The sequence below is a fragment of the Trichechus manatus genome, unplaced genomic scaffold (assembly GCF_000243295.1).
Source record: "Trichechus manatus latirostris isolate Lorelei unplaced genomic scaffold, TriManLat1.0 scaffold00071, whole genome shotgun sequence".
Lineage (NCBI taxonomy): Eukaryota > Metazoa > Chordata > Mammalia > Sirenia > Trichechidae > Trichechus > Trichechus manatus.
The window spans coordinates 1,993,966-2,008,905 of record NW_004444007.1 but is presented as its reverse complement, the minus strand read 5'-3'; the positions used below and the strand labels follow the sequence as shown (position 1 = coordinate 2,008,905).

At 34.3% G+C, this 14,940-nt stretch overlaps 1 protein-coding gene across 4 annotated transcripts in view; it reads left to right on the top strand.

The window, feature by feature from the left end:
• The window catches only part of PPP3CA (protein phosphatase 3 catalytic subunit alpha), a 363,115-nt gene that overhangs the window by 319,034 nt on the left and 29,141 nt on the right, over window positions 1-14,940 (top strand). For all 4 annotated transcript variants that reach the window (XM_023734723.1, XM_023734721.1, XM_023734722.1 and 1 more), the window contains 2 exons: window positions 3,720-3,845; window positions 6,342-6,416. In XM_023734723.1, coding sequence (XP_023590491.1) covers window positions 3,720-3,845; window positions 6,342-6,416 — 201 coding nt within the window. The remainder of the gene's footprint in view (window positions 1-3,719; window positions 3,846-6,341; window positions 6,417-14,940) is intronic.

The following is a 14,940-nucleotide window of genomic DNA, read 5'->3' as shown; positions in this document are numbered from 1 at the left end:
AGTTCGAATCCACCAGCTACTTCTTGGAAACCCTATGAAGCAGTTCTACTCTGTTCTATAGAGTCACTATGAGTCGGAATCCACTCCGCAGCAACGAGTTTTATGTTTAACTGTGATCTTGGGCAAATAATTTAACCTCTCTCTGTTTGCTCATTTTCAAAATGTGAATGATAAGAAACATTTTTGAGGGATATGGTGAAGATTTGTGTCTATACTTGTAAAGGGCTAAACATGTGCCTGGCGTATAGTAGGCGCTCAGTAAAAGTACCTGCTGTTAGAATATATTTTGTATTTATGTTGTTAATAAATAAAAATAAAATCTGAAAATAGTTATTTGCTATTTTAATAGGCACTCACATAAATTGTGTTGTGCCAATGCTGAATGAATAAATACTTTTATCAGCTACAAAGCATAACTTCTGTTTTTATCTATTAGACAAGCCTTACCTCACTTGTGAATTTGCATCGTATTTAAACATATATTTGGCAAAAGCTAAAACCCCTTTAATTATGAACAGCATGTTCAAAAGTTAAATTAGTCTAACAGCTAAGCCTAAAATTCATATACTTAATTTATGAGAGACAGCAGGGAATGGTGGAAGAGAAAGGATTTGTTGTCAGGAAAAGCTGAATTTAGTACAAGTGAGATCTGCCAGTTACTGGTTGCATGATGTTGGGCAAGTTACTTCATTTCTCAACCTCAGTTCCTTTGTCAGTAACGTAAGGGCAGTCACACCTGCTTCTCAGATTTGTTGTTAGAATTAAATGGCATATTATATAAAATCCTCCAGACCCAGCCTTTCCTTTCTTCCAGGGCACTGTTAGTCATAACACTCATTTTCCTTCCTCCTGCTACACCAACCTAATGCTAATAAAAAATGGGGGGAACCTAGAGAAGTGACTCTTAAAAAGACAACTTAGAGCCTTAAAACATTATTTTGAAGATATGTTGTGAATATACCCATTGAAAAATAAAACTAAAAAACAAAGCCGTTTCCATCAAGTTGATTCCTACTCCTAGCGACCCCATAGGACAGAGTAGAACTGTCTGGTAGGGCTTCCAAGGCTGTAAATCTTTGCAAAAGTAGACTGCCACATTTTTCTCCTGTGGATGACTAGTGGGTTCCAACCACCAAACTTTTGGTTAGCAGCCAAGTGCTTAACCACTGCACCACCAGGTCTCCTTGTATTCAAAAACAGAGAGCCCTTTTACCTGAAGTAATAGTAAGCGCCCAGGTAGCACTTAGCAGAGATAGAAGATACTTCACCTTACCAGTCCTGAAGTTCAGAAGTATCAGCACAGTAATTTGCCATGGTTTTTTTCATTTTGCATGTTTTGAATATCATATGAACATATCCTTAGGCCAAACAATATAATGGCATAAATGACGGAATAAAGAGGAATAGGCTTACAGAAATTTATGTAAGATATTTTTTCTAAATTTCTTGTTCCCAAAGTATCTGTGATTTTATATTCCCTGAAATCATTTAGTCAGCCAGAAATATGATTCAAATCAAAGTCTGTAGTGTTCTCAAGTATGATTTTAGTTAACTGCAGACTACTGAAAACATCAACATACTATTGGACTGCAATATACATATTTTCCAAGTCACGGAAAACTATATCCTCCCAGTACTTTGCACTAATCAAACCCACCTAGAAGGCTGTATTAATTCTGGGCCACATTTTAACAGAGGCATTGGCATTCAAGCATTCCTCCAGAAGAAGGGGCAGGAGGAGGGAAAGGTTCTAGAAACCATCTCATATAAAGAAAGTCAAAGGGATTAGGAACAATTAGTTTGAAAAAAAGAATTGTAGGAGAAATATCAAGATGTGTTACTAGGTAAGATGATATGTGAGACACAAAGACATATAAAGCCTGTTGAATCTTACTTATCCTTACCAATAAAGACCGGTGGCTGTCAATTTGATTCCAACTCATGGAGACCCCATGTGTATGTCAGAGTAAAACTGTGTTCCATAGGATTTTCATGGCTGATTTTTTTAGGCAATAGATCATCAGGCTTTTCTTCTCAGTCACCTCTGGGTAGATTCAAACTTCCAACTATTTGGTTAGCAGCCTAGCACATTAACCATTTAGCAGCCCAGCACATTAACCACCCAGGACCTCCACTAGTCCTTAAGGAGTCTTACAATCTAGTGAGAGAAGTAAGATACACACATATATAAAGTAGCTATGATCAAAATTGTATAATAATGCAATATGAAGGTATAAGTCAAGAGCTTTTGAAACTCAGAGGAAGGAGAAATTACATCCATGTGAATAATCAGAAAAGGCTTCTCTGAGGGGCTTATGTTTGAGCTGGGCACAAAAGGATGGGAAAGATTTGGACATTCAGAAGTTTCTAAGAGAACATTTCTAGATGGAAGAGCAAATGCAGAGTTATGAAAGCAATGATATGTTAAACACATCGTGAGGTAAATTCTGTGTAATGTAAAAGCATAAACCCCAATAAACACTAACTTTCAATAAATAGATTTTTAAAGGCTATCCTATTATCTGTGATCACATGCTACAACATACACTGACATAAATCCAACCTAAAAGTAATTAAATACAGATTTATATTTATATATAGATATATATTTTAAACCTTTAAACATAAGAAAAGCCCATCTGACATCATCTAGGATCTGTTAATTGATCTGTACTTATATAATACTAATAATGACGTGGTAGGATAACAAAAGTGAAATCTTGCAAAAACTCAGGAAGTATGATATAAGGGTATTGTTTTCAAATATTTTAAAAGCTGTTATTTAGAAACACAGGTATACTTGTTCTGTATTTTTCCAGAAGGCAGAACTAGGATCAGTGAGTAGAAATTACATAAGGCAGGTTTAAACTGAACTTGGGAATTTCCCTCAATTTAAAATTGTCTGTGGAAAAGGTAACCCCATTAAAGAGGTGGTGGCTTTTCCTTCATTTGAAGTACTCACAGAGGCCTACTAACCCTTTATCATGATTGCTATAGAATGCGTTTCAGAATCTAATGAGATATGAGACTAGCTATGCTCTTAGGATCTTTCCAACTGTAATGTTCCATGTGAGTGTATATCTAACCTACTGACACCGCACAAAGCAGGGTGAAACATACAGATTCATTTTCCGAGTCATGAGCGGTATATCCTTTTTAGAAGTTAAGGGTAGAATCAGATGCCAGCATATTATTTTATGTGAAATTCAACCCAAACAAATTACTTTATTAAGTCAAGAAAGCAATCTAAGTTGAACTACTTTGTACAACTGTTGTGAGTTCTACTGGAAAGGAGGTGTGCTTTAAAAAAATAAAGTCAACTCAAATATTTGAGATTCTTAAATCATGTCAAACTAACTTAGCTATGCAGTTATTACTGGTGTCATCAGATATTAAATAAGACTAAAATGTTCTTGGCTACGATAAGAGCTTGATTCAATTCCTGACAGACATTTGATTAACTATTTTATGTAAATATTTACCAAATTGTAATAACTGTCTCAATATACAGTATGTATATATTGTGCAGTTACTTATTAGAGTGAAGTTAGAAGTCTATAAGTAGTATAAACATTCAGGGCTAATTAAACTGTTTGCCTTGATGTTCAGGAACTTAAGTCAAATAGTTGAATTTATTAGCAGTTAAAGCCTATATTCAAGCAGGAATATATATATATATATATATATGCTGTGAAATTCCTTCTTTTTGTGGTTTTCAGCTGCAGTATTGAAGTATGAGAATAACGTTATGAACATCAGGCAATTCAACTGTTCCCCTCATCCATACTGGCTTCCAAACTTCATGGATGTTTTCACTTGGTCCCTGCCATTTGTTGGAGAGAAAGGTATGTTGTGGAATCCTGAAATGTTCTTAATTAAATGTGATAGGAAAGTAGGAAAGGGTTTATTTAACTGTAAAACATTCAGAAAGAGAAACACCTTAGCCTAACCAATAAGACTCATAAACTACGCCATGAGAAAAGTGATTTGAAAGTGTGTTAGGATATATACTATTAACAGAATCCAATGAGTGAATAAAGAGGAAACAAAAGAAATGAGAAATATTAGGAGAATTTGTAAATCTCGTTAGAATAATATAACCCTATTAAAAATAACAGAAATATGGTTTTAACTGGCTTCAAGCTATACTGGCTACCTATTTTCCTTACCACTTTGTACTGTAATTTAAAAAAGCTATTTTATTTTACAAACTACCTGTAAAATGAAAAAGCTTAGGGTATTCAGGCTTTCCTTACATTTCAGACATGAACACTAATCATTGTAAGACAGTGATGTATGTCTACAATATTATGAAGGACAACCTGTACAACAAAAAGAATAGTTCATTAAAAATATAGTGGGCTTTGTTGAATTGGCTAATATTTTGTTACCATAATAAAAAAATATGTAGTGAGCATTAGTGTGTTATAAGGTACAGAACAATGAGACAAATTTACATATAAAAAGCTGTCAATTAATTTGCCCCAGTTTTTCAGATCTGGCCTTTTACTTCTTTCTTCACATCCTCCTTCCCTCCCTTCTTTTCTCTGTCCTTTATCCTTTCCTTCCTCCCTTCCTTCTTCCCTCCCTCCCTCAATTCCTCCCTCCCTTTCTTCCTTCCTTCCTTTTTTTTCCCTTTGTTTTGTTTTTATATTTTGAATGAAACCTCAACAAAAATTGGAAAGGAAGGTCTGCACCAAATGAGCCTGAGCTTCTAGTTCAGGATCCTAATGGCAATAGACTACGTCGTTCCTCATGCGTCATCTCACACATTGCATGAGAAGATGAATGGGCCTTGCAATAAAGATAAAAGTTTCCACAAGTTTCAGAAAAGTGAAGATTTGTTCTACAGGAAAATTTTAGAGAAAAGCTACATATTTTTTCTGAAACCCTACAATATATGTGTTGTTTTTTTCTTTCCATGCCCTAAAATGATTAAACCAGGAAGTTAGGAGTTGTCAGTGAAGGAGTTCCTTTGAGTACCAAACTAAGTCACAAGTAAATCATAATAATGAGTGATAATGTTCCCAGTACTAGTACATGTCCCCAGTTCCTTGCACTGATCAAATCACAGTACATGTTAGTGCCATCTCTTGGCTTCTCTAAAAGGAAAATCAGTGAATTCTAACAACTTCTGGGTACCATGGGAAAACCGTTTAGTTGAGTTGTTCCCATCATTTGAGTTTTGAACATCTATTATAAAAGAACACATTAATATATTGATATACGTAAATGTCAGGGCCCTGGTGGCGTAGTGGTTAAGACTTCGGCTGCTAACCAAAAGGTCAGCCGTTAGAATCCACCAGATGCCCCTTGGAAACCCTATGGGGTGGTTGTACTCTGTCCCACAGGGTCGCTATGAGTCGGAATCGATTCGACAGCAACGGGTTGTTGTTCTTTATATGTACATAATTCAGCTTTGATAATTAAACTAAAACTCAGGAATAATGTTAATGCCACCGAAATTTTATTTTTTATCATATATTTTAAATTCTAGAACATTGGTTTAAAAATACCACATTAAGAAACAGCTCTTGAAGAAGAAAGACATAGTGGGTGATTTTCTTTTCACATTACTAAGACCTAACCTAATTTCAAAAAACGCTAATGTAAATAAACACGCATCTTAGTGTAAACGTAATGCAGTACTAATTTTCTGTGTACAGCCCTTTTATATAATCCTGTTGTTATCTATTTACTTAACTAAACTTCTGATTTAGATTTAAAATTTATTTTTAAATGCTTTTTGAAAATCAAATTTAATGATATTTCTATTAACATATTCACTTTTTAATCAGTATGCTCAAGCTGTTTCAGATGTACTGGTTCATCAGTCCACAATCTTTATTAAACACAAAACCATGTGTCTATCCCTGTACTGAGTACTCTGGGGAGTTTAAAAAAAAAAAAAAATCCAGCATTTGCTTAATCCCTGCTGAACAGAAGTCTGTAATCTCTTTGATCTACATGTAGTAGTGTCATTGTGCAAATAAATAAAAATTCAAAAATAACCATTTTTTCCCTCATAGATTTAGAGTATATTCACACCCACGTATTTAATTTGTGCCTTGCCTTTCGACCTATAGCTAATAAATGCTACCATTGGATTTGGTACTAGATATGAACTAATAATTTTAGAAACATAAAGTCTACATAGAGTCACAAAGGCTGTTGTCTTTTATGATTTGGATTTTATAGGTACTGCTTTGTAGGGGACTTCATTAACTAGATTTGTTACTGCTAAGATTGCTTATTAAGAACTTCAGAGTAACAACCATTAAGGTTATAACAGAAAATCTGTTCTTTTTTTTCTCTCTCTCTTTTTTCCTTTCTCTCTTTAGTGACTGAGATGCTGGTAAACGTCCTCAATATCTGCTCAGATGATGAACTAGGGTCAGAAGAAGATGGATTTGATGGTAAGAGGCTTGAGCTTTGTGTTATTCGATTTGCCACATAATTACTTGACATCTCATTGTTGACCCGAGTGGTAATTTTCTAAGATTTCAGTCATGTTTCAGTTATACTATTGAGTATGAAAAAGATCTCGTTTTCTTCTTGCTTTTAAAGTGTATAACACAGAACATGAAAAAATTTTCCCATTGCTTTGAAACCATTATCGAAGTAGTGAACTGTTTTAATAACCATCTTTCAGATTTATACATTGCTAAGTGAAGTATTTTGGCTCCTTAATAAAAGAAATAATCCTTTATTTTCTAGCAAGTGTTACTATTTACTGGACAACTTTAAAAAGTGCTTTTTAGTGGGGTTTTCCCCCATCAGTTATTCAAATTGTGATGTCTGTGATAAAGCATTATATATTGGTATATTAGTATTCAAGGATCCCTGGTGGTACAGTGGTTAAATATTCAGCTGCTAACCAAAAGGTCAGCAGTTCAAACCTGTCAGCAGCTCTGCAGGAAAAAGGTGTGGCAGTCCACTTCCATAAAATTTACAGCCTTGGAAACCCTATGGGGCAGTTCTACGCTGTCCTATAGGGTCGGTATGAGTTGGAATCAACTCAATGGCAATGAGTTTTTTTAATATTAGTATTCATCTCAATTACTGTATCTTTTCAAATCTGTAGTAATGAATAATGAATAAGCTATGAGCCATTTTTACATGTTTTTGTTTTGCCTTTTTAGTAACCTGAACAGTGTTCAGTTACCTTCACAAATTATACTTTTTTTTAATAATGTGCAAAGATTTATGAGACTAAAGATGGAGGAAAGCAATCACTCTAGGTCTTATAAAAGCACCCCAAAATGAATGGAACATAACAAAAATATAGTCAGAGGAGGAAAGTACAAGAACAAACTTTACTTTCATAAACATTTATTAAGTACTTACTCTGTGTAGGATACCCAGGATTCCAAGATGAATTAAAGACCTATTCCTTGAAGAAGTTGCAGTCTGGTTAGGGAGACTGATAGGTAAAAAATAAATGAGATAAGATAAATTATAAAAGAAAGGGTGAAGGTGGCAGGGGAATGTAGATATTGTGGAGAGTTTAAATGGACGAAATTTAAACTTTTAAAAATGAACTTAGATAATTAAAAAGAGAATGTGGTCCTTTCAGAAAGGTGGTATCTAAACAGCATGATTTAAGGTTTACTTGAACTTAATACAGGTCACATCTCTAAATGCAAAATACCTAATGGTGCAGACAAAAATAAAACAGAAATGTTCATATGCTCATACAGAGTCTATATACTTAGATAAATTTAAAGTGTATAATTTATTCTTACCTTCTCAATTTTCTCTTTTCTGTAACTTCTTTTGCATTTGTTAATTGTCTGCATAAACTCTCTTTGACTTGTCTCACATTCCAAGGAAGTGTAGAACATAGGGGAGAAGAGAGAATGGAGGTATAAAAGAAATAATACACTTTTTCTGAGTTAAGAGTAGTTGTAAAAGCTTTCTTATGCAAGTATATTGGTGTATTTCAACATATTCAGGAGATCAGCATACATGTTATGCTTTATCTAGATTCTAGATGTTTCATAAGTTATAGCCACAGTTAGCTACTGTTAAGATTTCCAGGGATAGGGATATCCTTTAAAAGATAATATTTTGATAATGACAGAGACTTTTTTCCTAAAGAACCTCTAACCAGATAGAATCTGAATCTTAAAAGTCAACAAACAGTTTTTACTAGTTGCCTTTCACTATGTTGCTTTTATTCCCTGAAAGAAAGATTAGTGAGAGTTAATATAGTTATACTCCCCTGGTAACAAACCTCCATTTTAATAGCCAATTGGCCAGTGTATATAATATGCTCAATATAATAAAAATATAATATATAGAATAAGAAGTAGACCTACATATGTTTGTAATTTTATATTAATTCATTCACTCAGCAAAAACATATTGGGTACCTACTACGTTCCATGTACTTCAGCCAAAAATGCCCACACAGTTCAATGGTACAGGTAATTCCCGCAGAGTTAAATATGGCCAAGACTAACTCAGTGTTTACTTCCCTTCTAGTGAGCTTTCTTCACCCACCCTCTCAATCACTGACTTGAAAGGATTTATTTTTGTGACTTACTCTGCTTTAAAATAATGAGTTCCAGTTATAGGAGTACATGTCCTTTCTTTGTTATTGTTGCTGTAAAAATATATATAACACAACATTTGCCAATTAGAATTTTTTCACATGTACAGTTTAGTAACTGATTACATTAATCTTGTTGTGTAACCATCACCAGTATCCATTGCCAAATTTTCTATCACCCGAAACAGAAACTCAGAGAAGCGCATGTCCATTTACAGGCACTTGGAAGAAGTTTTCTTTTTAAGGAGACTGATAAAATCTCACTGTACCACCCTTAAGTCTTAGGTCAGCCCTGAAGAGAAATGCAATTTTGCCCTACCCAGGGCGAAATTTTGTCATGTTAAAATTATATGTGTATCTGAGCAGACAAAAGTCTTCTGGCTTACCTAGGCTCCTGCTGGGTAGGGTAGCATTCAAACCATGTCATAAATCTCTCCTGGTTAGCTTCTGCCTTACAAGTAAAGGAATTTGATAGCCAATCTAGAAAAATGTTTCTGTTTTAAATTGGCCTGTGGTTCTTTTATGTTGAAAATAAAATATAAAACTTGTGCCGTCTTATAAAGTTTGGAAGCAGTTTAATGCCAATGAGTATGTTTTGAGGATCTAATTTATATGTATTGGTCTTTGTTTCCTGTTTCCACTTCTGATTTTAGGTGATAAAATGACAGTCTGGTTTCAATTTAGGTTGTTACTCACCAGAACATTTCAGAGAAGGAAGAAATCCAAGTAGATGTTATCTTGGATTTAGTTAATCCTCATTAATGAAGAAAACTCATTGCAATGCAGGGATTAGTAAATGATCCCAAAGTAGCTTGAAAAGCTAACAAAAATCAAGCAAACTCCATCACAAAGGTTTCTGTATTGTTCAATATCGTAATAATGAAGTTTGGAATAGCAAGTAAGCATTAGAAACCTAATGACAGTTTCATGAGTTAAGGATATTTATTTGGAACTTTCATTTGGGACTTTTTTTCAGGTCTTGAAATCACAGACTCTGAGATCACTTTTTTTTCAAACAAATTACGTCGTAGCCTGTGATATGTGATAAGTCTGGCTAACAAGAGGGTTGCAAAGGTGAAACTGAAATCCTGTAGAATAAAAAGGAAAGAAAAATAAAATAATAAAACCAGTACATTGCAAGCCAAGTATAGTTTCAGGCTGCACTGGAAAGACTTAATATTAAATTAGAATTTATGTCTCTGCTTTCATCTAAAGAGCAAACCACATGGTAGAACTCTTACTCTTTATTCACATTTTTGCCTTATCCTAATGTTAACCACAGGCAAGTCACTGAATATGGGATCAGAGCAGATTTTTGCATGCCTCTGTGAAACCTTTTAAATTGTATACAAGAAAATTATGTCCCATCATCTGTTTTGAATTATTAGATAATTTTTCAATCTCATACTATAGGTTTCAGGGTGTTTTCTTACTTCTTTTTGTGTAACTTTAAAAAGTCAGACAGAACTTTTCAAACTGCAAAGTTGGGAACTAATGAGTAGCATTTTACTAGTCCTTAAGGAATACCTGTATAAGGATTTGATTATATTATTTTCTAACAAAACTGTATTTATTTGCCATGATAAATATTTGACAAGATCTAGCAAAAAGCATTTGACACTAATAACTCTTTTGTAAAAATGCTTTGGGACCCTAAACATTAGGAATTACCTCCAAAACAAGTAATTATTTTCAGTACCAAACCCACCATTTTAGATGTGATTCATACTGAGACTATTTATGTATAATCAAAAACCTCATGGGATTTGGTTCCTTGGTTTGGAGGTTTAGGGTCATGTTTTCATGGGACATCTCAGTTAATTGGCCTAATAACATGTTTAGTGCTTCTGTTCCACTTCCTAATTTGTTGCACAGTGCCTGGGGTCTTAAAAGCTTGCAAGCAGCTATCTAAGGCATGACAATTGGTCTCTATTCACCTGGAGCAACAGAGGACGAAGGAGAGTCAAAAGTAGCAGGAGGATATGGAATGTGTGGCTAATTGCCCCCATGAACAACTGCCTCTTTTGCTGTGAGACCAGAACTGAATGGTGCCTGGCTACCGTTACTAAACATTTTGACCAAAGATTCTATAGAAGAATCCTGATCAAAAGGGGGAAAAATGCGGAAGAGAATTTTAAATTCTCATGGACTCCAGACTTTCTGGAGCCATGAGGGCTGGATGAACCCCTGAAACTATTGCCCTGAGATAATCTTTAACACTTAAACCAAAAATATCCCCTGAAGTCTTCTTGAAAGCAAAAATAGTTTAGCGAAACTAGTAAAAAATGTCTGCATTGAGCATTATGCTCTTTTAAGAACTATCTATGTGGGATCAAAGTGACAATAGCCACTCAAAAGATTAGATAGGAACCTTAGGGGGCAATGAGTTTATGTTAATGGAGGAGGAACAACTCAGAAAAGGAGGGTGAGAATGGTTGCACAACTCAAAGAACGTAATCAGTGTCACTAAATTGTACATGTAGAAATTGTTGAATTGGTGTATGTTTTGTTGTGTATATTCTCAACAACAACAAAATAAATTCTAAAAAGTAGAAATTAAAACAAAATCTAAAAGGAGTGATTAAGCTTGCAAATTTTATCTTAGAAAGTCCCCTCTGCTTAGTGCATCTGGCAACACATGCACCAAGAATGGTTAGCTCAGGTTTCATCTTGTGACTATACTACTTGTTATTCTAAGCAAATCATTTTAGCATTTTATATTTCAGCTTCCCAATCTGAAAAAGAAATGCTACATGTTCTATTATAATTTAGCAGTTAAGAGGGGGGTATTAAATTTTAAGTAAAATATATAAAGGTTTAGATAGAGCAAAAAAGAGATCGGAGAGCACAGTGGCAATGTGAGTCTTGTTTTATCAACATTGAAGAGCAATCTGAGGTTGGTAAGCAGAGGAGTAACATCATAAAATCAGTATTGGAGAAAAAGCAAATACTTTTTCCATGCTTAGAAGAATGCTTGGAAAATGCACAACAGATGAGAAGGGATACTCGTTTATTTAGGAACTTAATAAAGTGTCTCAAAGTTGAAGTGATTGGATCCAGTACAAGCTCAGTTATTATAAAAAGATAAGAGAACTTAACACTGATAAACTGAATTCCATCCTTGCATACAACTTCTTGAAAAAATTGCATGGATTTCTCATATGGCCATATTTTCTAAAGCACCAAAATATATTATTTTTCCTTGCCTGGACAGAAGTAGTGGAGGACAGGCAATGTGTCCTCTATCCTCTATGTTCCTCCCTTTAGATTGGATCTGAACAAAGATTGTGTCAAGAATCAAATAAAAAGGGAGCCATTCAGGGTACTCAAAACTGAAGAATCAACAGGACTCATTGACTTATGTTAGAGGACAAAGGAAAGGAAAACTGATTTTGATGACTGAGACCTAGGTGCCTAGTGAGGATAATATTTATGGAAAAACTCATTTGTTTCAGGAGAAAGATGAGTTCAATTTCAGACACAATTTTAGAAGTGTACAAGCAGAAGTTGGAAATGGAGACTAGGTAGTTGGGACAGAAGTCTGGACCGATGACAGAGGCTTGTAATTAAAAGTCATCATTGAATCTATTAGAATGAATGAGGTCTCTGAGGTTGTTGATGTGGGGGGGAATATCATAAAATTGAGGACTGAACTTTGAAATTAACCCTTCTTGATGAAGCTGGTATAAAAAGACAAGCAAGTAAAGGAAAAACAAGGGGTGATAAGGGATCACAAAAACCAGGATTGTATAGCAGTTTAGGCAGCAGCTACTTGAAAATGTTTTCACCAAATGCAGGCAAATTAATGTGAGATATAAACCTGGCCAGGAAATGAAGTATTATGGCCATGACTTTGATTATCATACGTGGGATTATTAAAAATAGGTGAATAGCAAAATTCATTTTATTTTTATAATGGTACAAAAAGTAACTTGAAACCATTGAAAAAAAGCAGAAAACTAAATTCAGAGTACCTCAATTTTAATATGTTTTTATTTTATATATTACATATTACATTATTTATGTGTAAAGATATTTATTCATGGAATACCTCTTCTGTGTATTTAATTGTAAACAAAACACATGTGATCCCTGCCTTCCTTTGTCAAACTTAGAGTCTAGTGGAACAGGAATTTAAACATTTTAAACATGCTAGTCATACAGAGGATTTAGAGGGCTGGGGCAGGGAGCATGAATTAGCATGAAATATTTGATATCTAAAGGGAGGAACATAGAGGATAGGTGACATCTTGCTTGTCCTTCACTATTTCTGACCAGGCAAAGAAAAATACTTTTATATATTTTGCTGCTTTAGAAAATATGGCCGTGTGAGAAATCCATATAACTTTTTTAAGAAGTTATATGCTAGGATGGAATTCAGTTTACCAGTTTTAAGTTCTCTTATCTTTTTATAATAACTGAGCTTATACTATGTAATTGAGGAAAAGGAAAACATATGAAAAAGAAAGATTATTCAGTGTTTTACAGAAGGCTTTGTAGTTTCCTCTCACGTATTTGTTAATTATCTTCCGAGTTTATTGTTGACTTTTTCCAATTAACTGATATTTCCACATGCAGTTTAGAAACTCAATCGTTTTTGTGACTTTAAATTTACCCTTTATAATGAAGGTAACCTCTTTTTCTATCACAGCTAGATAGTGGGATACAAGCTCCCATCATATTTATGACTGTTGATATTTTGGGGTCCCTTTTGCCATCATATTTTAATCAGTATCATCAAGTTTGGCCTATCATATTTAGTTATAGTAATTACAATCCTTTTGAGTGACTAATTAAAATGATGCAGTAATATAGGCATCAAAAGTACCACTTTGTCTTCATAATGTACTATCATGATTTTGCACTAATGTATTTCTTTCTAACCTGGCATAATTTTCATATTACATGGAAGCTCAGACTTTGCAGAACAAACTAAATGTTAAAAAATAGCCATATCCCTGTTATAGCTGATGGTTTGGATGGTATCCAACAATGGTAAGAATGTTATGGTCACAGCAAAGTTGGCTATGCTGCTCTCTTTTACTATGTCTCCATAGCTGACCTAAACATTTTTGAAAGCCACATCCCTTTCTTCTGATAAGTTAATAATATATTTAGGTGATTTTAAAGTCTCATAATCTGGGAACCATTCTGCCTCCTTAAGTTGCCCATTCTAGCCTGTGCTCTGAACATTGTCTAGAACCTAATGTTCATTTCCTTATTCTCCTTCTTGAGGAAAGCCTTACTGCATCACCTGTGTACTGGCAAAACACCTTGCCCAGGTCTTATATAGCATCAGAAGACCTTTGAGTGACTTTGGTTTAAGTAAGCTCTGTACATACCAGTGCCTCAGCCATTCTCTGCTCTCCGATGAAGGATTTGCATTACTTCTTTCAACTTAGTTTTATACCTTATTGTCAAATGATACATCTAAGGCATAACTTAAACATATAGGACATAGCATAATTTTATTGTTTGTCTATTTTTCCTCTTCACTTAGTATAGTTTCAGAGATAACATTCAAATATCATTCTAGTATTTGAATATTTGGGAATCTAATATTTATAAATCCATAGGATCCAGAATTAAATTTTAGTCAAATGCATTCTTCCAGCACTTAGCATGTATGCACAATTAGGTTGTTAATAAATGCCTTTTTAACTGTTAGTTTTTAATCTATTCAGAGCAGTCCTTGATAGATTAGACATCTAGGCATTATGATTGCTTTTCCTTTACGCAATAAATCTGCCTTATCAGCTTGACATTTGTTACTTCATTCCATTCGCTTTTATTTTCTTTTAGAAATTTATCAAATTGATGTGTTACTGTCATTATAAGGGATCCATCCAAGTAGGATTTCACAGGCTATTAGTTTCTTCTTTGGTAAACATCAGAAAACCAAAATATCCTCTCTAAGGCATAGGCTGAATATGTGGTAGTTTCTTGAAAAATTAATGTAAGCTTTCCAATCTACTGAAAAGTCTTTATTTTTTACCCAAGTTTGAATGATGCTTACAGCCCATTTCTGTGACTTCTGAGGCGTCATTGAAGAGATGAAACACGGTATCTATGAGGACAAAAGTCCATGAAATCAAATTAGAGCCTATAAAGGAAAGTACTTTTGACTTAAATGGAAAGATAGCCAAATAATGATGTTTATTCTTCATTTGGGAGTATTCTGTGCATTTTTAAGACTTCCTATCTGTCTTAGTCATCTAGTGCTGCTATAACAGAAATACCACAAGTGGATGGTTTTAATGAAGAGAAGTTTATTTCCTTATAGTAAAGTAGGCTAAAAGTCCAAATTCAGGATGTCAACTCCAGGGGAAGGCTTTCTCTCTCTCAGCCTTCTGATCAGTGTTGCCCTGGACTAGGAGCTTCTCGGC